Consider the following 27,338-nt stretch of genomic DNA (forward strand, 5'->3'; position numbering starts at 1 on the left):
ACACCAGATACTGTATCAGACAAAGATGAAAAGTAGACGGTAGGAACTTAAGCTGTTACTTCCCAAAGATAGACTTCCCAAAGTACTGAAGGAAGAATTCGAAATATGAAGAGAAAAAATAACTCTCCAGTAACGAATTTTTTTGGACATTTTCCGAAAAATTGTTTATTGAAAATTTTATCTCAGGCAGACATTGCGAATTCAATAAAGCGTAGCCTACACTAAATGTTCTTCACATTCTAAGCATTTTTTGCACATTCTTCTACAATGCATTAGTTAAGTCTGGTCTTTTTCGCAAAAAATATGGTAGAGAAGTTCATGTTTATAAATATAAGCACCGACGTTTATGTCCACTTAAATGGAGTAAGTAACCCTTGTCGGCGAAGAGCTAGCATTACATGAAGTTGATATGTAATGCATTTTAAATTCGTCTCAAGGGCAATAGAAACATCTTATTGATGAATATATTATTTTGCGATTTATGGAGCTTTTTCTTCTTCTTTTTTTTTCTTCTTAATTTCAATGAAATTAAAGTAAATGGAAAGATTGAATGTTTATTTGCTGAGCTTAAGAAGAAAGGCGGCCTTTACGACTGTGCTTAGTTTGGAAAAAGTTTCTAATGGAATTGCTTGCAACTTAATATGTCCTGTAAATTAATATTGTGTATAACGGTGCTTTTAAGGATTGAACGTAAAATCCAACACGGTTTTTATTAAGCGAAATATTATTCTCTTTAGAAAAAGATTTTCTTAGCTGGCATTTTTTTCATTTCTACTTTCTTCTCTATAAACAAATTCTTGTTTCCTTAGATAAGAAGAAGAATAAGAATAAGAAGACAAAAAAGAGAAGGAAATTGCATGAATTATTAGATTATTTAGTTTTTCATGTTTAACATTTAATTACATTTGTTAAGAATTTTAACTTAAAAGAGAACAAAATAGAAAAGAAAAAAAACTTGATAGTAAAGAACAAAAAAAAAAAAAAAAGAAAAAAAGAAACGGAAGTTCTTTTTTAGTTAATATTTAAACAAAATTTTATTTTTTATTAAAATTTTTTTTTTTTTTTTTTTTTTTTGTTCATTTCTCATTTTTTCATGTTATTTTCATATTTTACACAACCAGGGTTAATGATTTAACCAGAACTGGTTTTTAATTTTTTAAGATTTCATATATTATATATATTATATAATATATATTATATATATATATATATAAATTTATATAAAAAAGAAAAAAAAAAGGAGAAGAAAAAAGAGGTAAAAGAAACACATGCTGTCTTTAATTCCTTCGGTTCTTTAGACTTTTTCGTGTTTTGTGTATGTAATTGTAAGTGTTTTGTAACTTAAATGCTTTCTCATTTCATTTAGGCAGTTAGTTGTTGGAAATGTTTCACTGTACAGTGGATGGGTAGGTTTTGTGACTTAGTTAACACTGTTCGTTATTGTTTGTATTGAATTAATTCATGTTTTTGTGTTTAGTTCCCTTTAGATGCTTTTGTTTTTTATTTTTATTTTTTTATTTTTTTTCGCTAATTTTCTTTATTTTTGCTTTCACATCACATACCATTATAGTCATTTTTGTTTAGGTCGCAAGTTTCACTCAATTTTTTTTCTTTATTTTTTTTTATTTGTTTTTTTTTTTTTTTTTGGTTTGTTTTGTTTTGTTTCTGCTTTTAGTTTAATAAAACTTTTGATATTAATTCACGTGGTCGGTCTCTTCTCTTCGCTTCTTTATAAATTCAAAGTTTCTGATTCTTGCTTTATTTTGTATTTATTTATTTATTTATTTTTTTTTGTTTGTTTTTTTTTTTCTTTGTGTTTTTGTTGTTGTTGTTGTTGCTGTTGATTTAAACTTACAATTCTAATGACATAATTCTTCTTCTTAATCTTGTAGTTGTTGCTGTGGTAGCAGTAGTAGCGGCATGAGGTTCATTTTGTGGTTTTATGGCGATCGCCTGAATTTATCGTCAGAAACGCGTTACATGATTACGATCTTGAGTAATTAGAACCTTTTCGCCATTCATTTGATGATGCTGATGATGATAGGATATCTCTTCGGGTACCGATTTCAACAGTCCTGTTGAGCTTGTCGTCTACCAATTTCATAAAATTCAAAATTGAAAAGAAAATAAAAAAAACAAAACATTATCAATAGTTGCTAAGGAACTGAATTTTCTTTATATAACTTCGAAAGCTTTAATAAAACAAGATTAACATTAATCCGATAGTAAATGTAATCAATGCTTTAACCGTGAAAGAAGAAGAAACTATATGAAGAAGTATGAAAATAATGTAAAATCGGAAAAAAAGGCAGATCATCGGCCTAAGGCTTGGAGGCAATCAATCTGCTTAAAAGCTAGGAGTAAGGTTTAGAATCAGTCTAGAACCTAACAATGCACACACACACACACAATTCCGCCTCATATGTAGCGTAACCTTACATGGCGTCAGTTCTAGTTCCCAAGTCACATGTTCACATTTCTTTAAAAATTCCATTTTTTGGAACCACGTTCCCATGTTTTCGAACCATGTTCATCGCCAATAACGATTTACTTCAAAAATTTGTTTGAATTCGTTGCGTTTCGGTGAGGATTTGCTAATGTTTAAATTTTTGGATAATTTTATCGACTTTTTCAAGGGTTGACCAACCATCGAAATTTCCAGATGAGATCCGAAAAAGGTATTTCACACTCTGTTGTATCTTTTTATTAGGCATACTACAACGGATTTTCATCGGTAAGTTTTATTCACCTTTATGCTGATGTAACTTTCGACAAGTTTTTATCGGGCTTTTGATTCGTTCTCATTAGTAGTGCTACGTATATGACACTAAATCCAATTTAATTATAAAAAATGTCGCAATATTTGGCTATGTACTACCCTTGTATTATACAAGAAAGACTAACTTGCTGTTGAAGCCTTTTAAAGGAAATTTTTCTCTGACAAAGCTAAACTACTCAGAACGGTAACATCAATGCGATTTAGCTTTTGTTTGGTATACAATTGTCTGTTGGCTAGAATCTTTAAAACAATAAAAAGAAGTGACTATCTACGTTGATTCATTCCCTGAGACGATAATATCAGTTTGTATACACCGACCCAAAAGGTTCACTTTGAAAGTACCGTAAACGCTTTGCTTTTATTCAAAATTTGGTCGATGCACTTAAATGAAATAAGAGATTGTGTTAGTAGACTTCAAAAATTAGCCTAAGGAAAGCATAATGGAAAACATGCCAACAGAAGAAATTTGTTTAGTTAGTTGCAACAGTTCGGCAGTAAAGCAATGCAACCCAATTCGGTTTATAACTACATTATGACTATTGCACTCAGATTGCACGCAGCTAACTGGAAAATTATCATCATGTTTTTTTAAAGATCCCCAAGGCGTAGCTTGCTTATGCAATTTTTTTAAAATCAGATTATACCGCTCTTATGCCTTACTACGTTTAAGTGTCTAATCTAGTTTCGCTTTGCGAGAAGATATTTTTTACTGTCGCTGTAAAAAATGCGTATTTTTTACATTTTGTTCGCTTGACTAAAAGCATTGCAATCCTTTCGTTTTTGCCAGAATTTTCAGACAACTCAATTCATGTCGAAGTGGTTTATGTTTATCACATTCATATACTTATTCGGGTGTACAAAGGTTTGAACAAAAAAAAAAAAAAAAAAAAAAAAAAGGTATGAATAAAAAAAAAAAATAAAAAAATAAAAAAAAAATTGTGCTATATTTACCGCTTCGTTAGCATAGACACCTGAGATTCCCATACTGTTGGCACCGACTACATTACCATTGCCTTGTAGAGCAAGTACACCACCACCACTACCGACGCCCCCTCCGCATAGTGTCGCTGAAGATGGCAGTGCGGAATTCGAAGCTGACGTTGTTGCTGATAAGGACGAAGACGAGGAAGAGGCTGCTGCAGCCACCGGCACTGCTGTAGGCGATTGTGGTCTCTTCTGCGACGTGCAGATGATGGATTGTGTATTATGATGAGTGGCTGGTATGCCGGCTATGCAAACACCTCCTACGGCTGTTTGCAATAGACCGACATCACCACTTCCGCCACCGCCGCTTTTGCCTGAGTGTTGTATCTGCTGTTGCTGTTGCTGAGTGGTTTGTGTGTTTGTGTGCAGCACCTTGTGTGCGAATATGGATGGTGGCGGTGTAAAAGTGGCCAATTGTGATGGATGTGACATTGTGACACCAGTGATGGTATTCGTAGCAAACATAGGACTCGTCGAGTACATGGGATGATGGGCGAGATCAATCTGCAAACAAATATATGTACAAGATGTATGCGCCTATGAATATGTGGAATGTAGGTGCACGGTTATACCCATCGCACCAGAAAAACGCATTCATATGCATGAGTTTTATATGCACGGATACAACAAAATATACATACATAACAGTATTACGAACGTGAAAGTAAACTGTGGCAAATTAAAGTGATGTTGTTCTAAGAGTTGGGATTTTGGAGAAGAGGAGAGGATTTTGTGTATGCATGTGGCTTACTGGCCATAATGCTTATATGCATATATGAATGAATGAAAGTATTTTATGGCTGCCTATATAACATACGGGCATTCTGATGCCACATTTTGCAAATGATTGAAGTATGAAAAATTAATTCTTTTTTTTTTACATTCATTTGATTTTTGAGAGAAACTCGTTAAAGGAGCTCATGCGTGGCTGGCATTGACCCACATTTACTTGTATGCATATACAAATGATTGAAATATGAAATAGCATTTATTAATACAGTTATTCAAAGGGTTGTTGTCGCATAAATTTTTTTATGGAATTATTGATATGATTACCACTCAATTTGTTTGTTGAAATGATTCCTCGAAAATCCTCGTTATGTAATATATTAATTTGATATCAATCCATATGCATGATATGTACATACAATGAACGCAATGAGGCCAATGCAATATCAACCCTAAGTAGTAACTTAAGTGTTGATACATTTTTTAATGAAATTTTGTTTTTTTTTTTTTCATCTTATGTAACTTGAATAATTAAACGTTGAATTTTTCTCTTAAGTATTGTTATTTTATTACACACATTTTTTGTTTTTGTAAAAGTTTCACTACACTTTGGTTGAATAGCCTGACATGAATGTAACGCTTCTTTTCATTCCAAAATTATCATTATCATTATCATTATCGTGACCTCCCCTTCCGGCAGATGTTTCGTCCACACAGTCATTATCAATCATGGGAATTACCTGAGAGTATATGTTAGGCTCAGCACGTTTCAAGTCACCTTGTCGATGGCGTCCCAGTGTTGCACTGCAATAGGATGCAGCCAGACGTTGTTGACCAGCCGCCGTGACCATTAAATCGGCATGTGTTAAATCAGTCTAAAATATAAATGCAAAATAAAAATAATGCTATACAGTTGAAGTAATACTCTTCGCAAATACCATCGTTTAATGTGCTTTCGATTCTAATGCATTCAATGCATTACAATGCCTCTTACATAGGCGTACGTATTCTAATATCAGTTTATAAAAGCATTAGCTATGCCTGGTCACTAATTGATTTCTGAAATTGTGTTTGCTTAATAAAAGTGCTTACCAAATTTACATTTAACATATGTATGACGTAATGCATGTTGCATTAATTCCATTCATTCATTTTCAAGTTGATGAATATGCATCGTAACTTGGTTGAAATTTGTTTGAAAACAAATACCTTGCGTGCATTAGGTAAAATAGATCGTAATTAATAGGTAGAGAAAAACTTTGCACTGCTTATGAATAAATCTTGTTTCCAATGTTTCTGATAATTCCACAAGCATTCACTTGGTTTTACCAATAATTAACGAGAATTTTCCATTTGCCTAATGCTTATATTTTTATATTCAAAATTCATTCAATCAACGGAAACTAGCTGTCATACTATATTGCGAACTGCTGCTAAGCGAGTTTGCCGGGTAAGAAAAACTGGTAGAATACCTCCGGAAGTACAACCTTCAACTGTGTGATTTGCCCTCCATTTTGCCCGTTAATAGGAAAGTGTTGTACTTCGGATGTTCTTGCACTCTTCGGATGTTCTTGCACTCTTCGGATGATCTTCTCTGTATATAGCTCGCTTTGTATACATCAGACGGACAAGCGGACATATAATTTTTAATCGATTTAGAAAAAGATTGTGGATCGGTTGCTATAACAAAAGTTGAATCATATCTCAAATCGTTCAGTTGCATATATCCGGGTGAAATAAAAAAATGACGTCAACAATTGTCGCGTTAATGGTAGGGGGACAACTCTTTCTGAAATTCTATTTCAATATTCTATTGCATAACCTACGATATATCGACGGCGTGCAACGGCTTTCTCGAAATTGTTATTTTGTAAATTTATTTAAGTGATACAATTTGCTGGCAGCCGGGCAGGACGGTCCCGTGGCGCAATGGATAACGCGTCTGACTACGGATCGGAAGATTCCATTTTCGATTCCAGACAGGATCGATATATATATTGATGCACGATTGCAATGCAATCATTTTTATTTTTATTATGAAACGAAGGTTGTTAAGATTGCTGATGAGTAAAGCCTTCAACTCTAAAAAAGTCCGTGTTTGGAGTTTTGAAATGCATTTATGCTACTTTAAAAAAGATATCGAAAGTATCGAAATATTATGAGGTAAAAATTTATTTGCCGATTTTACGTTTCTGCTCGAAGCTTTCTAGAATTAAGTTCGTATCCCTGGATTGTGATTGCTAGGACGGCATAGATTTTACTTACAATCTTTAGAAAATCTACTTGCAAATGAATTATCTACGCGTTACGTGCCTCGTGTTTGTTCGAATATTGCGGTTCGTGAGTACTCAGCTTATATATCCTTTTGCAACAAAATTATCAATTGTTGTGAATCTTTTCGCCCGTAGCCAGTTTCGCTGGCGGGTGAAACATCATAGATCTGTATTTGATTTTTATGTTTTAAGAATTTCGTTTCCTACAAAAGCGATTAGCTTTTGTGCAGAGTTATTTGTTCGATTTTCGTAGCAGTATCTTAAACCTATTTGAGTTCAATAAGAAAGCGTGCACAGGTAAACAATTTTGTAATTTTTTCGAATTTTATTTCAACATTACTTCCCTTAATCGTGTGATTAAGAAATCAATATGTTTTCTTATTCCAGCACACAATACCGCTTCAAACTTTTTGCAAGTTTCTAGTACTTCGGTAAACCTAACTTGTGACGGCAACTGATAATTTAAAAGGTAAACTTCGAGTCTCTATTTGTTCGTATTTGACCCAATTCTGATGAGAAGTTAATAGATTGTCCGATAGATTATTGCACGCAGCGTCGTTCACGGTCAAAATCGATTGACAACAATTCAAGTCTGTTTCCCTATTATTCATCAGCTAGCAGCATAGAAAAAGCTTTTGCCGACTTTTTGTCTTATTGCAGTCATTCACTTGCAAGCGCTTGCACAAAAACGAATGAGGTAAACACAGCTGTTGACTTGTTCAATTCAAGTTTTTTCCACTGTGACCATGTACGCGCATTCGTTAGTCAATAGACTGCAAGTTAATGCGAATATCTTTTGTTTAAATTTAGAAATGCATTGACATAGAATAAGAATAAAAGAATCTTTATGTGTTACGCTTGTGAGTATGTGAATTGAGTATACACTCCACTACACAATGTATTCGTCCATATCTATAATCTAGTAAAACATGTCTAATCTCGGAAAATGATAGTAATCTTGTTTGCATGACTTTCTTTCACTGCCATAATGGATTATTTAAGAGCAACAGACCATATTTAATAGAGTCATGCATCGAACGGAATATCTAGAAGAAATGAAAGATTCTTGCCTTCCTAATACGTCTTCCGCCTTTGCTACTGGTACATAAAAATTTTATATCAATGAATAAACAACGAATGAAGTAAAGACACTGTACTGGGCTACAGCACACCATTAAGTACTTTGTGTTACCCTACAGTTGTTCATATAACGACTTTTTACAATAAGACATTACCTGGGAAGTGAACTGAAAAGCCGATCCAATCCGAAACATTTTCAACAGAGTTCTTCTCTGAGTCAAAGCTCGTCGTTGTATCAGTTTTCATTAAAATGCCTTAACACAGGACGGATATAGGAATCAGAGGAGGTAATTCTGATATAATTTCCCCCGCATATACGGATGGATATTGTACATGTTTCTCGATGTCTGCACCCCTGCCCAGATGCATAGGTCAAAAGCTGATTGAAAGAAGTGTCCCAGGGTTCTGCTTGATTTCAATCCTAAATAGATTTTCTTAATTATAGAAATCATCAAGGAGCATGATAACCTGAAAAACACTTTAACGTAAGCGATTTCGTAACGAAATCTTTTCGCGGTCAAAGGTTCAGAATATTTTTCCATTTTCCAGTTCGCTATTATGATCTTGAGTTTCCAGCGTGCGTTTCTAGCTGGAGCACAATCACATGTAATGCGTTTTCCTTCCAAAATATCTATCAAAATTTTCAAGTTTTTATTAAAGCAGGCTACTTTAGTGAAGGGACAGACTCAAGAAGTTACTGCTATTTACTGCCGCTTTTATGTAGTACACATAAGCAGCAATAAATTGAATATTTTGCTGTAAACTATAGAGTATCGAATATTCGTCAAAAGCCAAGTAATTTTCATGCAAACATTTTTTTCATTTTTCTTCCCCTTTGATCTTGATTACGCTCTGATTTCTGATTGATTGAGTGTGAGGTTTAATTTAAAATTATTAATCAATATCTCTTAAAAAGATAGCAAGGAGTCATTCAATGACAATATGGTTACACAGTTCGATTATAAACTAAACCAAATAAACGAGTACCGTTCCTAACATCATGTTTCATACGAAACCGTGCAGGTATGTGTCGGTAAAGCTTATTAGTGTTACAGTCAAATAGATAACCGACCAGTAACCACACCATACAAAAGTGATTACAGTGGCTATCAATTATGGCCTCAAAATATGAACAGGACTGTGTGTGTCGTGTACGCAGAACAACATGTATATGTACATGTGTATGTAAAGTTTATATCTAAACGGGTAAAGTAAAGTTAAGTCAGTGATGGCAAACCGCAGAGTTGATCTGATACACAGCAACATATAGTCAAACAAGTGCATGTATGACAGACTTAACAAACGACGACAATATGGTTTCACATGTGCGCACTCTATGCTCAGGTTGCTGTTTATAATGCCTAATATTGAAATTACGTTACTCTCCTTTGGAATTGTACGCTTGTGTTTTTCTGTAAAATGCTTTTGTATATATATATATATATATGTGTGTGTCTGTGTGTTTGGCAAACCACATAGGAGTATATTGGAACTACATGGAACTAGCTTTTAATTTAAAATCATATAAAACAATATGCATTTGTCTACCCTATCTAAGGCTGCGTGAGTGAGCGCTTGCATGCGCGTGTTTGTGCATATCTGTGTACCAATGTAAATGTTTGATAAAGTCAAAAATTACTTCCTCAATTTCAAAGCAGTTGCTTTTCTAAAGCATTTTTCCTGTGCTACAATCGACTTTTTAATAATAAATGCAAGCGCGTGAAGTTCATGCGAACCACTTAACCAAAGTATAAACGAGTTTACCTTATTTGCTTGTTGTTGTTGTTGTTGTTGTTTATGCTGCTGTTGCTGGCCGCCATAAGCTGCCATTTTATTAATGGGCATCAGAGTTTTATACTGAACGTATGGGTGATGATGTGCAGCCGTCTGTTGTTGTTGTTGCTGTTGTTGCTGTTGTTGTTGTTGTAACTGCTGCATATGCTGTTGTTGGGATTTTTTATCGACCACCGCATACGTAGGTACTATGTGATCATATGTTGATGATGTGATGACAGCATTTTGTTCGGCTAATGCAGCCGTAGCATAAGCATGATTATGTATAGTCGAGGTAGTCCATTCATCGTCTTCGTCGTGACCATCTGAAAATGATATTTGTTTTTTTTTTTTTTTTTTTATTCATAAGTATCGCCAGCCATAACAACTGATATAATTTTTGTTGTTACTGTTAGTTTCCTTTCGCATTGACACTTACCATGTGGTATAATATCGGGATTTTTGTCAATGCTATCCAAACTGCTTGTAACATGGCAATTACCCCTCCCCACGTGTATGTCACTGCCGTTATGTAAACCATTCAAGCCCGTATTATTATGACGATGTCCCTGCGTTGTCGCTGTCGTGGTTGTGGTAGTTGTTGTAGTATGGCCATGAGTGTAATTATTGCGGTCACGTCCGGTAGAACCGCGCATACGCACAATTATCACAATAATCAATGCCACTAAGACAATGCTGCCCACAATGCCCACCAATATGCCCAGAAAAGGGCGTATATCCTCTATCACGGGAGCATAAGCCAAAGACAGATCTAAGTCGCAGATATTCAGATTCAAATTTTTAAAAAGTATTTTTAAATAATGTTTATTTGTTTATTAGCAAAATTGCATTCATAATTAAATCTTTTAATAATTATTAATTAAATTAAATTATTTTTATTAAATTATAAAAAAATTTTATTTATCTTACTTTGCTTTTTACTAGTCTGAGTGTGTGTTATATTTAAAGGAATTAGGAAATCATTTGATATTCTTTCAATGGTTGTGTTAACAAAGGATTTTTTGTAGGTTATTATAACTGAAAAATTTATTTAAAGAAAAATTTTTTTGAAATAAAAGCTAAACAAAACTGAAAGAAAATTCATTCATAAATGAAGGCAAAAAAAAAAAAAAAACAAAATAATAATAAATAAATGAAAAAATAAATGAATAAATGTCTCGCTTTCGTTGTAGACACGTACCGGTTTGTTTTTCGGGATCCTTTAATGTGTACACTTGCAATATGGTAGCATTACTGCGTCCTTTGCTGTTATGAGCGATAAGGAAAACATTGTAACCCGCTCCCGGTATTAAGCCACGTACCTCAAAGTATGGTGTACTAGTTGCCCGACGCAATACCGTATGAGTAGATTCAAAACGCAATTTGCATACATTTATGTAACAGCCGCATGTTTTCAAAAACGGATGAAAAAAAAAAAAAAAAAAATGAGAGAACATTTCATATTAGCCACATTTTCGATTGGTTTAGAAAAAAAAAAAAAAAAAAAAAAAATGCTATCGCTTGGTATCGTTATACTATTGCTTTTAATATTAGTGGCGCTGGTCCTTGTTGCCGTTATACTCACTTTGATTTGTAGATTTTCGGATGCCGTGTTGTACCATTTACATAAACTTCCATAATAAAGTCTTGCTGCAGACCGCCATCAAAGCCTTCCATACACTCAATTTGAAAGCCAGTCGAAGTTTGATTGAGCAAAGTGCAATTTATCAAAGGATCTGGTTCACCTGTATATAAATACGAATGCATCTATGCATTATATATTTATTCATTTGAATGTATCGTTAGACACGAACATGAACACGCACATGTTTGCTATCATTTTAATGCCCATTACAAGATTGATAGCAAATTGAATGAATAGTCGCTATGCATGGCAAGTACATACGTTCTTAATCGATGCAAACGGCCCCCCCCCCCTCTCTTGAGAATAGAAATACGGCCTTTAAAATAAATTAGCTTTTCCTTAATCTTCTAATCGCTGTCCGACTAATTACTTAAAATCAACAATGAGTTGAATTTCTACACATCCGCATACTAATGAATAAGATTGGGAAGCATTGCGCCGATTGTTGATGTTCGCTGTAAACGTAGCTTGATTTTAAATCTGCAAATAACCTCTAAAGAAGTTCGGGTTTAGCTTTACATTGTTAGGTTACTAAGATGGCCAAACGTAGCACTCGATAATTGTAACTTTTAAGTTGTGTTTATACAATAGGTCGAGATTACTGTATTAATCCACATGGTGGTCAATTTCGGTCTGATAGAGTTGCCTCGTGCACCTTCATATATTGTGCTGCACATCTTGCAAGAACTCTTGCATCGATTTTTAATTTGGAACTATCTACGGGTACGTTTCCAGAAATTTGAAAATGGATCCACGCCATTCCGCTTTAAAAGAAAGGAAGCGAAGGCCATGTGAACAGCTATAGGGGTATAGTTAAGCACGGCAGAAAGCTGAAGCAGTCAATTTTATCATTAGTTTCTCTCCACAGCATGCTTTTGTTCATGGCAAAGTGGTGCCAAGCGGCAAACAGACTGACATGATTTACGCCGACAGAGCCAATCATTGAAAATATTCAAGATTAGTTTCCCGAAGGTGCTTATAAACTAGTTTGGGTCATATTTAGTAGATCGCGCTCAAAATTGCTATTCTGTGCTATTCATATCTGTTGACATTGCGGTTAGGTTAGGTGATTTTCAAGACAGCCGTTTGGGTCCTCTCTCTCTTTTTTATTCTCTTTGCGCATGATCACCTATCTACCATAAGTGCCTCCCACATAATAATGTATGCAAATGATGAGAAACTGTTTCACTCGTCCATTAATGTAAGTGGGTTTGACTTTGTTAGTTCGGATTTTCTTTCAATCAACGTGTTGGAATAAGTTCATCGTATTTCATTTGCGATCACATGCTGGAGACACTTCAACTTACATATTATTAGCAAAGCAAGAGCCTCTCTGCCAGCGTACTTTGGTCGCGTACTTATTTATTGCAACTCGGACAAATTTGAATCATGGCAGAAGAAATTCTTCTTCTTGAATGAGATCCGAACGTTAGACTCTTTACATGTAAAAACAAACTGTTTTTAATTCATCTACCCTTTCTAGCAAAAAAAGGGGTTGATGCTAAGAGTTTTGTGCTGAATAGCTCGTAGAAGGTAAGATCACCATTCCTACTAAACAAGATTGACTTCAACGTTCCGGTAGAGGGTTAAGATTCTGAGAGTCTATAGCAAGTGCTATCGATCAGATTGGCATAGATTCGGAAAATAAGAAACACGTGCTTAAGTTTTGATCAAAAACGCCACGAAATTATTCTTTTATCCTAAATCACAATTTATTCTATAGTATCTCAAGGACTGTAGGCTTAAGCTATGTCATCACTGTTAGTTATTATATCATATAGTATGGTATTGCGTTTTATTACACACCATAGCATGCTATCTACACTATCCTGCATCGATTGCATTTATGCCAGAAAACATGCTTAAAAATTTGTCTGCGAAGTAGAGGAGAGTGGGTCATACGAAGTGGTCGGATCAGTACCAATTCAAACTTTCACCTTTCTATGGTTTGCAGCTCACACGTAAAACTTCGCTGTAGTGCTGACTACTAGTCAATTATAGAATGTATTGATCAACTAAACATTTTGATAGGCTCTTACTCTCTATCATATGCCAAATGCCACTGAAGCTTATGTATTTATCGTAGTTATAATTAATTTAATTTTAAAATCTTTTCTACGAATTAATGTAGGAGAGAAAAACAGGATTTCCAGAGCATTTAATTTCCAAGTCGTAACTTGATATGCGATAATCGGACATTTTCAAGTGGAAGTTTTATAGTTTGACGATTTAATTCAGTTAAAATGCACTTGATTGTCATTCTAAGGATAGCTGCTGCATGTATTTCAATTGTGGGACTTTTATATTTTTATAAATATTTAGATTTTAATTTCCTGTGCGATAGTTAATAGCTTTAAGAGCAGGTGAAATCTGCGACAAGCTCATGCCCGGTATGTGATACACAAGAAAACATATATATATATAACGTAACATAATTACTTACCTGCTGGGGTAATGGTATAAACGCAAGGCTCACTTTGATCTCCGATTTCATTACTGGCCCAACATAATAACGTTCCGTAATCCTGTAACGTTGAACACAATGTCAATGCAATACCAAGTGATATGCGATAAGCTTTAGTCAAACTTGCAATAAAACGCTCACATACCTTTTACACATATATATATATATATATATGTATATGTATATGTATATAGAAACATATATGTAAGGAGATTCATTTGCGTAGAGCACAACGTGCACACGCGAAGAGCAACTGAAACGATAACTTTGTGGATGTAATAAAAGCTAAAAACTTCAACTCATTTGCAAAATTATGCGAATTGATTTTCAAATTCGATGATTTATCACTTTTTAGCCTAGAAAAGTAATAGGCATGTTAACAAATGCGCGCTTGTGTGTATGTGTATGTATAAGCACTAACATAATGAGAATACAACATGACAAGTGAAATTTTTCAAAGATTTGCCTTTTTGCTCTCTATGGAAGACAAATGGCCAGCAAGTAAACAGACAAGAGTCACACCATTCGGTGACAGCATAAGCTTTAATACACAATCAGGGAAGGATGTTCGCCTCATGTCATACACGGTCAGTGTTAAGTTTTCGAAATTTAGTCGACAACAAGCACAAATCAGAAATAAACAGCCGTTGTTATCCATATGCAGTGAAAAGAGTATTCATTGTCAGCTCGTTCATCATTTTTCAATTTTCTTTATATTTCCTTTTAAGGTACATTCATTCATTCATTCATTTATTCGTTCATTCATTCATCCATAAGTATGTACAAGCAAAACGAAGGATACTTACATTTTCTGTCATCGGTGTATAATGTGCTATGCTGCGTCCACGATCGATGACTACTAGAGATGCCGGTATATCGATTGTCTCGCCAAGTGTTGCATTGAATTTCCACACGTATGCTGCTTCCGCTGGATTTGCTTCAATCTCACAGGCGATTTTAACCGTTTCATGTCGTCCCGTACTATACATAAAACGTTGGCTCTGCCGGCATACGGGTGCAACTATCAAATAAATGAAAGACAAAATTAAAAAAAAAAAAAAAAAAAAAAAAAAAAACTGCAAAATTGTTTAGAGTGAAAAGATGGAATATGCATAAATGAATGGATAGATGGCTTGGTTGCTTGGTTGCTTGTTTGGTTATTCACACTATGTTAAGCTAGAAACTATGTAGATATGGTGGTTTTTGTAGAGAAAATCCCTACAGAAAATCGCCTGTTTGACGAAAAATGCTTTCAGTTAATGTCGTCTCTTAATACCTCATGATGCGTTATTCTGTTTCAAGTACAAAAACATGTATCGGTCAAAAATAAGCTAAGTTTCATTAAACTATTAAAGATACGTTCGAAGAAAAAAGTATTTTGTTATAACAAAATTTTTGTTGTCCGAAAATATGTTTTGCATTTTATATAAAGTATTTGGATTAACGAATGTATCATTACCCGAGATTTTCTTTATTTCCATTCTTAAAAAAGTGAGTGAGATTAAGTTTAAAACTTCACAGTGAAAATTTTCTTTATACTTAAAGTAAAGAGCTCAAGCCATAAAAAGCTATTCCCTCGTTCAGTAGGCTTTAAGTCAAGACAAAATAAAGACTGATAATGTTTGATTGTTCCCATACACCCCTAATAGCCGTTTAAAGTAATCAGTGATCAGTAATCTGGATGCATGTTATGAGTTTCCGATTAACTTATCCACTTTTAATACTTTAAAGCGTTCAAAACTCGCACAAAATGGCAATAAAAGTTGTGTTGGGTTGCGCAGAAAGGCTCAGACAAAAAATCCTAAAACTATGTAATCAGTCCGTTCATAACTCATGTATGAAACAATAACTAAGCGAAACAGCTAGATTTGAAACATTAATAAGATGCATATATAGCAGCAAGTGTCCAGTAATCGTTGAAAAACCTTATTTCACCCGTTCCTCTATCTTCCTCTATTGTCAAGGCTAACCGTGCAAACTTGAACGATGTTTCTATCTACACCGATCAGGCAGTAGAATATTGCTTATATTTCTTTGGATTACTAATGATTTTATAAATAAAAAATCGCTCCAAATAGTCGAAAACACGAAAACATATCCTATTGTCGGAGATAACGAAAATGTAAACTATATTTTCGATGTACGATATATGCAACTCTTATGAAAAATTATCTCTAGTCGCCTATTTTTCTCATGACAACGCCAGTTACATCCCAATTAGTGATGCGTAAGTACATGATTTATTTCTATATCATACAGATACCATCATACATATTTATGTATGCGCGTATATATGCATGTACACTTTCTAATTATAATTTAATAGGTTGGAGGAAAAATTCTGTCGTATTTTATTTATGTACTTTGCATTTAACACAAATCCAAGAGATTTAATGTGTTCGCCAACAGTTGTGTGATGAATGCCTAACTGTTTGTTAAATGTGGATTATTTTCCAACATCGATCGCAAAACATCATCATCGATCACTTTCTTGGAGGCGCAGATCCCCGGAACGAAATTTTAGCTAAATCATCATTGATAAGTACGAACGTTTAAAATACCTTTTCCAAATACCGCTCATAAATTTTTACATGCAACCGCATGCCGTTGCCCGCCTTTTTGGAATTCATACAAAATGCATTGTCATAAATGCACTTTTTTTACTGATATGTTTTTCACTTTAAATAGCACAAGTAAATGATGAACGGTAAAAAAGACTCTTTTTATATTATACAGAAGAAAAAAAAAAAAATACACAAAAAAAAAAAAAATTTGGCAAGTGAGTCGTTCGGATTCGTTCGGACAAAAAAAATTACTTACCTTCTTACAATACGACAGAACTTTTTCTCCAACCTCTCACTTGTATTTTTATTGAATATAAAAATGGAAAAAATACAAGGGATAGGAAGGATAACAATGACAATGAAAATGTTAACATAGGGTTGTGGATAGGGTTACTATGCGATTGTTAACCCATTGAAAAAAATAAAAATTTTTGAATGAACGGATACGATTTTGATCCGATTATATTATTAAATTTTTTTTTTTTAATTCCAGTTTAGACTAGGATCGCTACTTGCTGCAGAGCCCCTCAAATTGATAGTGTCTCGCGAAAATGCCAAAGATACTGTCATTTCCGTGCATTGTTTAAAAAATATATGTACTTTTTTTAATACGTAAACATACGCCTAATAATTTCGAAATCTCTAAATCCTCTTAATTTAAGTTGCGACAGTGGTCTAACTGCTTCCAAGCGTTTTTGTTTCGTTTTAAACCATTTAAAGGGGTATACAACTTCACTAAACCGGCGCAGTTTCGCCGCAGGTAGAAAAGTTCAGTTGATTGATTTTCTTAAGGTGATCATAGATAATTATTCTTAAGAACACTATTCCAGTAGCACTTGTATCCTTGTCATTTTAAATTAATACAGTACACAGGATAAAAGGAACAGATAAGATTATTAACATACTATAAACGTAGATAAGAGCTGCTGTGATGAGGTGCCTAAAAGTGCGAAATATATTTCCAGTCCTCAACTTAAAGCATAATAGTATCGTTTCTATTCTCGTCATTAACTATTTTCTTGTTGTTTGGAATGAGAGCTGATTTAATTTTACTTAAAATGTCATAAACCTCTTAAACGCTGTTGGGCGGCGGATGGTTGCGATTCATATTTAACTGCTTCGGGATGTAAAGTTTTTGCATATTATTTCTATATGTTGCAGTTATTTCAGTCAGTGAAGCAGTAACACTTTGTAAGCATTACGTTCACCATCGCCATCCATCCATTCTAGTATTTCTTTGGAAATTTCATATCAACCATGACGTTGGGCGTACGTGTACATAACTTTTGAATCTTATTTAATATCCGTCCACCAAGCTGAAGCCAAGACATTTTGAAAAGCTGCATGAATAGGCACTTCTCACTGACAAACTGTTCCGTTGAAGTAAAAGCAGCAGCCACATGCATTGAAATTGATAAGGATGGCTGTTGAGAATTGGAAGGAACGTTGACAGATCCCGTGACTTTTCGATAGCGTGTGTAAGCATTCCCAATTATAAGAGCTGCCGTTAAATTGTTTACAAGTATGATATAAGTGTCGTCATATGTACAATGTCGCATTGGGCAAGCAATGCCATAAAGCACCACTTTCACTACGAATATTACCTACCCTTCGTACACCTAATACCACAAAATGTGTTATCAGCCATAGTAGGAAATGAACATCCGCTTCAGTGATTAGGTGGTCCGGCATGGGCATGTGGAAACCTTTGCCCGAGTGCGGTGGTTCCTTATGAGCTTGTAATTTTTTAATAAATTTCTCAACGGAATGCGAATCGTCATTAGCGTGAACATAACCAAGTGTAGTGAATATTTCGCCAAGCCAACTAACCACCCAAACTGCACCACCGCAGAAATGCATGACAATCATGATGTAAACAAAGATGATATGAACCGAATAGACCACCAAATTACCATAATATAGAGGCGATAAACACCGACTTCTGAGGCAATAAGACCTTTACTTTCCCTTTTATATGTTAACTGTTTGTCACTTTGCCATTCGTAGCTTTATTATTATTGTTATTTCCTTTGGACATTTTTATTTTTTAAATATCTTAAGTATAATAATTTAACATTTGTTTTTCTTGCCTATAAAATTCCGTGTACTTGTTACTTTTTTCACTCGTAATATAAAATGTAAGGCAAGTAAGAAGAAAACCGTGAAAACCGATATTAACCGTTAGTTAGATAATTTCTTAAGCAATTAAATTTAACTCAATTTTTGTTTGTTCAATACCAAAATCAAGACTATATTTAGTTAATAATTGAAGAATTGATTTAATTTCTCTCGTGTTTAATAAAGATAAGCCCTGTTGCTATGTGTAGCGTGTGGTTTGATGTTAGGTTAGAATTTGACGGAAGTAATTAGGACATATTGCTTTTTGTTAGCGCACCGTCTGTTCTATCGTTCCTTTTAGTACTTAAGAGATTCCGGCGTCAAATTAAAGAAACTATCGCAACTATTGCAAGTGAAATGCGTCTATCAGATCTTTACACTGAAGTTAAACCCGTGCTTTTTCCTTTAGCTAACATTGCCTACTTATTATACTTTATTTCTTCTCGTCTTCTTCTGTGAGTCAGCAAATCAATGGCAGATGACTTACTGAGTTTTCTTGCTTCGTTCACAATAATATCGCAGAATGAAATGAACATATGCAAGGGACAATAATAGAATATATATATATATAGCAGAGAACAATATTTTGTCGATATTAACGAGTCCTCTCACTAGCATCAATATGATGTTCTTTGCACGTTTCGAATATGATCTCGTGTCTAGTTTTCGTCATCCGCAATGATTCAATCGCAAATTTTCTGAGAAGTGAACAGTAAAAGTAACGCTTTGAATATATTCTGATGTAAAAACGATATTTTTTTTTTTTTTTTTGTACTATGCCATAAAGCCTAAAGCATACTTTTTGGACGCGAAAAAGTTTCGATAGCATCCCGATACGATACAATTGTGTTTTAATCCACTTAGTTCTGTAATAAGATGTGGAAAATCTCTATGTAATTTACATGAATGTGTGATTCAATAGATCCGATCTTAGTCTGTCTAGTCGCTGAAAACTGACACTTTTCAAAAACCTTCAAATGTTTGCAGCATTAATCGATGCTATTCGATTTTCAAACATTTCCGATTTTTCAGCACAGCTGTCAGTTAAGAGCTTAAGTTCTATTTTATTATCTTGCCGAAAACAAAAAAAAAAAAAAAAAAAAGAACAAAAAAATTTTTATTTAGAAAATTTATTTTCTTTTGCACATTTTCCTCTCTCGCACTTTGCACATATTTTATAAAGCACGTTTTTAAAGTATTCAATAATGCATACAAATCGGTTTCGAGCCTTACGAGTATAAACATTTAAAACTTAATCTGTTGGGTTAGTTTATTCTTGGTTGCCTTGCCAGGGGACACAGCAAATGGATGGATATGCATGAAAACCTCTTATACTCAGTAAAATGTATGTACACAATATTGGACGAAATTATAACTCAATAGTTATGCCTTTTGGCATATGCAGAAACTATTTTATACACACATTAATTTACTTACACATATATATTTATATATATAGATAAAAGGCATACAAACTTATATAAAGCGAAGGACAATTGTTGTAAACATTATTGCGAAAATGTAACGCCGCAAACATTGTGAAAATTACATGTTCCTATATCTATGGGAATGCTTATGAGAAATATATATGTACATATATATATATATATATATATATATATATATATGAGATTATTTGCTTCCGTACGTTTGCCTGGGGAGAAAAGAGTGACAAGCAATTTGTTAGCTTGTCTTCGAGTCGACTGTAAACGCATCCCATCTACGCAAAGTTTGAATCTATAGATACGATGCCATTATAAGAGAGGGACTTTATTCGTATGCCCATACGTATGCATGCCTTCATGCTTGTGCATTCACATATGAACATGTAATTGTTTGTATGCAATTTTTACTGTACTTTTCGTCGTAGTTCTACAACTTTATAATTTTTCGATTTATACGGGTTTTCTGTATGCATGTGTGTACATTTGCCTATCCATACCAATTCCTATGCATTAAAGTTTTATAATGCACACATAATTCCTTTTTTTTTTTGTATGTGCACATACATACGTACGCCGAGATATTGATAATTGCTTAAGGATTTTCACTATTTTCATATGGTTTTCTTTTCCTTTTTTTATTTTTATTTTTTTTTACTTTTTTCTTTCGATTATTTTCGTATACCGAGAATCCGGCTTTTAAGGCACTTGATTGATATCAAAATGCAAATGCAAGTGTATTAGTTATCAAATAAAGAAAAAAAAAAAAAAAAAAAAAAAAAAAACAAGACCAAACTATTACATGAAAAAATCTGCATGGATTGAGGCGTGTAATGTATTTCTATATAAAATAATGTATTAACGGCAATAACACGCCTTTCCGGATAGTTATTAAAAAAAAAAAAAAACCATCTAAAGTGTCATTGGCCGAGCAAAGGCCGGCAATTTGCTTAACCCTATGTAAAATTAATTGCAAAAAAAAAAAAAATCATTATTTGAGTATCAAATCAGAGATCAATAGTTTTTAGGATTTCAGTATAATGTCACATTCCAGACATCTAATAGCTTTATTGGGGAGCTATGAAATGCCGCCAATTTCCAGCAAGCATTGTAATGCACCCGCTGTAAAACTTGACTCAACTTTTTCCCAAAAAATGAGTGGAAATTGAAACGATTTGCGTAACTCAATAAAAGTCTAACGACAATCATTAGTCCTTGGGTCTTAAAGCAAGGAAATGATCAGGAAAACATTCACATGCACATTTGACTATAATAACATGGAAACAGTTAACAAAGTAGAAAAGACACGTCATCTAACATAATCTGAGTATTATGGCAGAGAAAGGAATCAAGACTTAAAGAAAATGGAGTACGATAATATCCAATTTTCTGAGATACAGAAGGGAAAAAATTTGAATATGTATGTGCCAGAAAAGATTGCCAGAAAAAGTAAAAAAGTTTTTATGTAAAGAAAGCATAGAACAAGGTAATCTAAGGTCTAACAGAAAACCATCATTACTCAGGTCATCGGACGATAGGAAAGCACTACAAAAGTGATGATGAATATTACATTTAAATGCACCAGAGGCAAAGTCGGGTGCATGGGTGGCCGCCCAATATGCATGGTATAAAACAAAAAAAAAAAATTTTCTTTTTAAATTTCAACTTCAGACTACGGTCATCAAGGTCAGCAAGGCTTCTTTCTATTCTTGAACAGAATATATCTCATCTCAATTGCAATTTTGTGATGATGTGTTACAAATAACTTAAGAAATTTAATTTACTATGCAAGCTTACTTATTCAAACATAAAAATGGATGTATATGTACACACATATATATATATATATATAAATGTTGATATACTTGGAAAACTTTTCACTGCATTATATGCATCAATGCCTGGCATTATTTTATGAAAAATATTACATGTAAGTAAATATTTTTTCTCGAGGCATACATCCGACACTAAAGTCAACATTTTTGTACTTCCGAGAGTGAGAGAAAGAAAGTAGCTTCTCAAATATATTTTGTAAGCATACATTTCAAATATACGCACATATATATATGAGTTCATAGCAAACGTACTCCTTCCATTTGGGCATCATCATGCATTTAAAACTCATGAATTTTGTTTTTTGTTTTTGTTTTTTTTTTTTTTCTGTTTTTGGTTACTTTCATAAAGTAAAGCGTTACAAGCTTTACATTTGTTTGTTTGTTTGTTTGTCTATTTGTGCACTCAACTCGTTTTTACAATAGTACTTACAACGTATATCCAAATGCACTGGATTGCTTTCACCGTCACCCTCCGGATTACTGCCTACACATGTATAGATGCCGCTGCGTGCTCGGCTAACGTTCTGTAAGACCAAACTTTGGTTCGCCACTATGATACCTTCGGCAATATTATTTTCTAATATATTGCCCTGGTTTGGTTAAGTACATGTATGTACATGTATGTGTGTGTGTGTTTGTGTTTGCGTTTGTGTTTGCATTATTGTAGTTCGAGAAAAAGTGAAAAGTAGGTGGAGAAAAATATAGAAAGAAAATATATCTCCATGAAAATTATCAAAAAACAACAATAAAAACAAAGAATTTTTTCACTTTTTTTTTGCAAGTATTTTCTAATTTTCTTACTCTCTAACATGAACGAATAAAAGAAAATTGATTAGTAGTTCGTTAGAATGGTTAGCCTGACTATTATTTTTGTTTTTGCTATAATTGTTTATTGGTTGCTACGAAAGTTTGCCTTTATCGAGACCAATTTTTCATTTACTATGATTTTAAAATTTATGTGTTGATTAAATTTTATTGTATATTTTTTCCTTCTAATTAAAATCTCTTGCTTGCGGTCAAAAATAATAATAATAATAAATATCAGAAAAATTGATAGATCTACGCAAGCATCGGAACGAATTTATGATACTCTTCACATCCAACTTCTGCATGCAACCATGGCGCCGTTCTTTGTTTTTGCTAAGCTTATGGGCGTGTCAGCGAGTCAGTTAAAATTTAGGATAGATTAAGGTGACAGATAATGTCAACGCCTGCTATATAAGAACATTTGTTTCTTTGCTGTTTTTCTTCTTTTTATACCCATCACTGTAAGATGGCGATATACGCATTTTGTTTTTTGTACATAATGTATGTAACGAACAAAAGGAAGCTTCACAGATCCTACAAAGTATATATATATTCTTAATCGGTTTGAAATTCTGACTTGATTTAGCCACATCTGTCTGTCCCTATGTGGCGTATGTTGCTGCCATTCTCAAATTTCAAATTTTGTAGAGATATTGGAAGTTTTTGCACGCAGGTTGGTATTGATAATGGGCCAAATCGATTAGAGCAGAATCATACGCAATAGAGCGTAAACTGAACGTAACTCGGTTTTTTTCAACAAAAATTTTTAGATTTTTACTCGGAAATTATTAAACTTAGAACCAAGAAATTATTCACATTTACTAACAGTCTACTCTTTAGGTCCGCAAATGGCAACTGGCCATGCCCACGCCAAGTTACAAATGATTAAATATTATTTTTGCACTTTTCACCGTTTTGTGCTTATCTATCATAAGGCAAACAAGGCCAATCTTTTTTGCACGCTCCTCAAATAAAGGTATATTATTTGCCCAAAAATGGATTAATTCTAAAATGGATATGATAGACATAGCGACTAACTTTTGCTTAACAATACTAGCTATATATATATATCAGCAAAAGGAACTTGGAGAATTCGAAAAACATAGTGATGGGTATGCGAGATTCGGTTGTTACTCGTTTTTTTATAACAATAATACTAAGAACGATTTCAAGTTCCTTCCGCAAAGTTATACCAAATGTTAAACTCGGATTTTCCAACATTCTTCTAAATGCTTCGAATGTTATCCTTATAGATAAGTGAAGAATTATGCCTACCTTTCAACCTCTGCAATTGGATGTTACAAAATCATCAAGATGTTTCACGTACCACTGCATATGTAATTCGTAGATCTATACACACATATACAATGTCAATAACAAATTGAAAGCTTTTGCGAAAACTTTCAAATTTAAAAAAAAAAACACTAAGGAATATGTTATAGTTCGATAACACTTCTGCCGTATGCAGGGTTAAGCTTGAAAAACAATAGAAAGTAGATCTACTTAACTTATCTACCAGTCGTTGACAATTTTTCGTTCTCATTTAATATTGAGAAAATTCAAAATATTGAGTGACTTAATAGTCCGTATTATTAATACTACTAAGCTCATTATCTAATGTACATTTATTTAAATTAGAGCCGATAGCCTGTGTTGCTAGTGCTCAATGTCTTCTTTTTTTTTTTAGTCTAAGAATTCAATTCATTAGTCTAAAATTAAAATAATAATAATAATATTTTTGAAAATAATCAATTTGGAAATACAGTTACTGCTAGCCTCGTCGGTATCCTCATGTCGTTTAATACAGTCAAGCAATGATCGTGCACAAAATTTTACACACTACACTACCTATCGTAAGTGTATATTCATGTTGCATGAATGGTTAAACGTTCAGATGTTCGTCGACTTGATATTAGATTAATCAATTCAGAACTATTTCCCGTCGATTTAAATTCATCTGCCTGTCTGTTTATGCGAGCTTGTGTTGTGCTTTCCACATGCGGATCCTAATATTCGAGATATTTTGGTAAAAATTGCTAAATCTGTTGGCTCATGGACGAAAGGTGCTGAAAACGTATGGATACCCCTCCACCACTACGCCTAATGCAGTCATGCACTGATCTTCCTAATAATACATCAAAAATTCATTTGATGTAAATGCATAATTTTCATTAAGATGTTCATATTGGAGGATTCTCAAACGTTAACGTGGCCTAAATTTAGTTAGCAAGGGTTTTATTATTTTCTAGTTGCTTCCTTCATAAAAAACCACAAATTAAGCTTTGTCACCGTGAGAATACCCATAGTGGGGCGGTATAAAAAATAGATCTACGTGATCCAAATTCCCTGTGGTTGGTTTACTAAGGACAAATTTTCATCATAAATAATTTAAAATTATACCATTTTGACATATAATGCCCTACTTTTCATTAGAACCCTTATATAAGTTGGGATCCAAAACATAGACCTACGTGGTCCAAATTCGGTAACATTGATTTTTATGGCAAATTATTCTTATAAACGAATTTTTATTAAGAAGTATTGAAAATTAGACCTTTATGTCATATCAAGAGTCAGTTTTCGTAGGAAGGGCTTTGTAGCAAGGAATTCAAAAAATGATCTTATTAGATCCAAAGTTTCAACATTAATTTAGAATGACGAAATACTATTACTAAGCGATTTTTATCCCGTAATTCTATAAATTACAGTATTTTTCTTTAGTGGTCGAAGAAGTGATCCAATATAAATAGCGTTTGTTTTTGGATGAAAGCACGTCGATGTATTAAATTTTATTAAAATATCTGAAAAATTGCGATCTGCAGGTTGGACACAAAAATACATGAATAGACATAAGATGGACAGACGGACAGATAAGCTTGGATTGATTTAAAAAATCAATTTGAATCGAAAGGTATACTAAAAAGGCGCCTCTACCTTAAGTCCTTCTGGGAAAACTTCCGCACTAGTTTTGAATGCCTTTGAGTCACAAATGGATTTTTTTGTGGAAAAAGATGTTCTACTCATAACATCTCTTGGCAAACATCGGTGAAGAATAACGCATTAGAACATTAAATATATTTTGGACATTTGCATGGGCTAGAATTATTTTTTGAACTCAGATAAACTTTTTAACAATTAAATCTTTATACAAAAAAAGCAAGGACAGGGTTTTCACATATAAATTTAGTGAGTGTGAGCTGAGACGATACTATAAGAGGTTTGTTGATGACAACAAGTTTTAAGCAGTGATATATTATGGCGGAAATAGGTCAAGAATTGTATCCGACAAACTGGTCTGAGGTATTTGGACCCTGACCGACTGCAAAGTTTTAGGTGCTCTCCATCACCTATGGGACTGTTAATGTTAAGTTTCTGCCGATGTATGTAGTACGCAGAAGATGGTAAAGCAGTACCACGTGTAACTATACTAAAAGATTCTGAATTATGTTTTGATCAGTTTGTTTGTCCGTCTGTCCGTCTGTGCGGCGACAATTTTTGAAATATTTGGATGTATTTTGGTTGAAACACAAGGACGGTTGAAGATGGATTGAATCGGACCATTTTTAGGACCACTCCCCACAGAAAGTCTTACAATGAAAAAGTCTTTATAGTATTCGCAATTTCTCGACAAAAATCGCTGATGAATATGATTTCAACATACCAAACTGATACAAAAAATTTGGATGCGAGGGACCAATTTTTTGAAGTCTCTTCTGTAATATGGTTCCAATGGCGAAAAGCACTAATTTTTAATATTTTATAAAGAAAATTGTTTTACGATAGTAATTAAATTTGAAATTTCACTATTACGCAGCTACTACGCAGCATAATTCCACTTTTAGACCGCATCACGTGTACATGACAACTTTTTAGTACTTTACGACGAAAGTGGACGAAGTATAATAAAATTTTTGACAAGAAAATGAATTTTGCAAAATTCAGTTTAATTCAGTTCACGTTTTCGGATGGCTCCAATATAAGGTTTACCGTGAAAAGTATGCTTAAATGCAATGGAAGGAGGTATAAGTTTTGTTATTTTATCATGAAAATAAATGATGGCTTGTAGTAAACAGCGGTTATGTAGGGTATTTGATAACCGGCCTTGTCCTTTAAAGATTTTTTAATATTTATACCCATCACGTAAAGTGATAGCATCTCTGTTTTTCAAAAGGAGTGAAAAATCGGGTTGCTTACCATTACACATTTTAGCACATAAATGTACAAACATTTGGACGCATATTCTATCGGTGTAGTACCATTGCCAAAATGGACCACACCGACCCAATACTACAGTGGATAAAAATGTGAAAAGAAAGAAATTTGTTTAAAAGCCCCTTAAACTATATAAATTCCTTGACAATTTCAGATTTAGAGTCCATCTACGCATGCCCGTCCGTCTGTAGTAGTGTCGGTGGCAAGCAAACTGATGACAACGCCTTAAAATTTGCAAAAGAATTTGGGAATGGCCTAAACTTGTCAAATGACACGCCTACAACGCCCACACTCTTATACGACATAAACGTCTATTTTGAGAAACGAAAAACTCAATCGCGCCGACTCCAAGGGATGGAGCATGAAAATTTAGTTTTTTTGCTTTTTTCTCTCATTTTTAGGTTAACTGTGACGGAATACAATTGTTATGCATATATATATGTTTTAAATTCTTACAATAAAAATATTTTTTTTATAAATTTCAATTTAAATTCAATAATAACACGTAGGAAAAGGGATTCATTTCGATTGAATAAAATTAAATTTTCTAACTTGAAAGTGTTTCGCTTGATTAAATAAGAAGAAGGAAAAAAATGCTTGATCAATTTCTAAAATATCTTGAGATGAAATGTT

At 33.6% G+C, this 27,338-nt stretch overlaps 1 protein-coding gene across 4 annotated transcripts in view; it reads right to left on the bottom strand.

Moving 5' to 3' along the window:
• Positions 1-1,795: 1,795 nt before the first annotated feature.
• LOC119636775 overlaps positions 1,796-27,338 on the bottom strand; it is a 130,008-nt gene continuing 104,465 nt past the window's right edge. For 2 of the 4 annotated variants that reach the window (XM_038032377.1, XM_038032379.1), the window contains 11 exons: positions 22,117-22,276; positions 14,534-14,748; positions 13,707-13,788; positions 11,204-11,363; positions 10,820-10,956; positions 10,549-10,656; positions 10,058-10,390; positions 9,610-9,944; positions 5,233-5,367; positions 3,731-4,267; positions 1,966-2,091 (listed from right to left, as the gene is read on the bottom strand). In XM_038032377.1, the coding sequence (XP_037888305.1) occupies positions 1,966-2,091; positions 3,731-4,267; positions 5,233-5,367; positions 9,610-9,944; positions 10,058-10,390; positions 10,549-10,656; positions 10,820-10,956; positions 11,204-11,363; positions 13,707-13,788; positions 14,534-14,748; positions 22,117-22,276 (2,328 nt within the window). Of the gene's footprint in view, positions 2,092-3,730; positions 4,268-5,232; positions 5,368-9,609; positions 9,945-10,057; positions 10,391-10,548; positions 10,657-10,819; positions 10,957-11,203; positions 11,364-13,706; positions 13,789-14,533; positions 14,749-22,116; positions 22,277-27,338 lie in introns of all 4 variants that reach the window. The other 2 variants (XM_038032376.1, XM_038032378.1) reach the window with 2 other exon arrangements.

This window comes from Glossina fuscipes, unplaced genomic scaffold (assembly GCF_014805625.2).
Source record: "Glossina fuscipes isolate IAEA_lab_2018 unplaced genomic scaffold, Yale_Gfus_2 28, whole genome shotgun sequence".
NCBI lineage: Eukaryota > Metazoa > Arthropoda > Insecta > Diptera > Glossinidae > Glossina > Glossina fuscipes.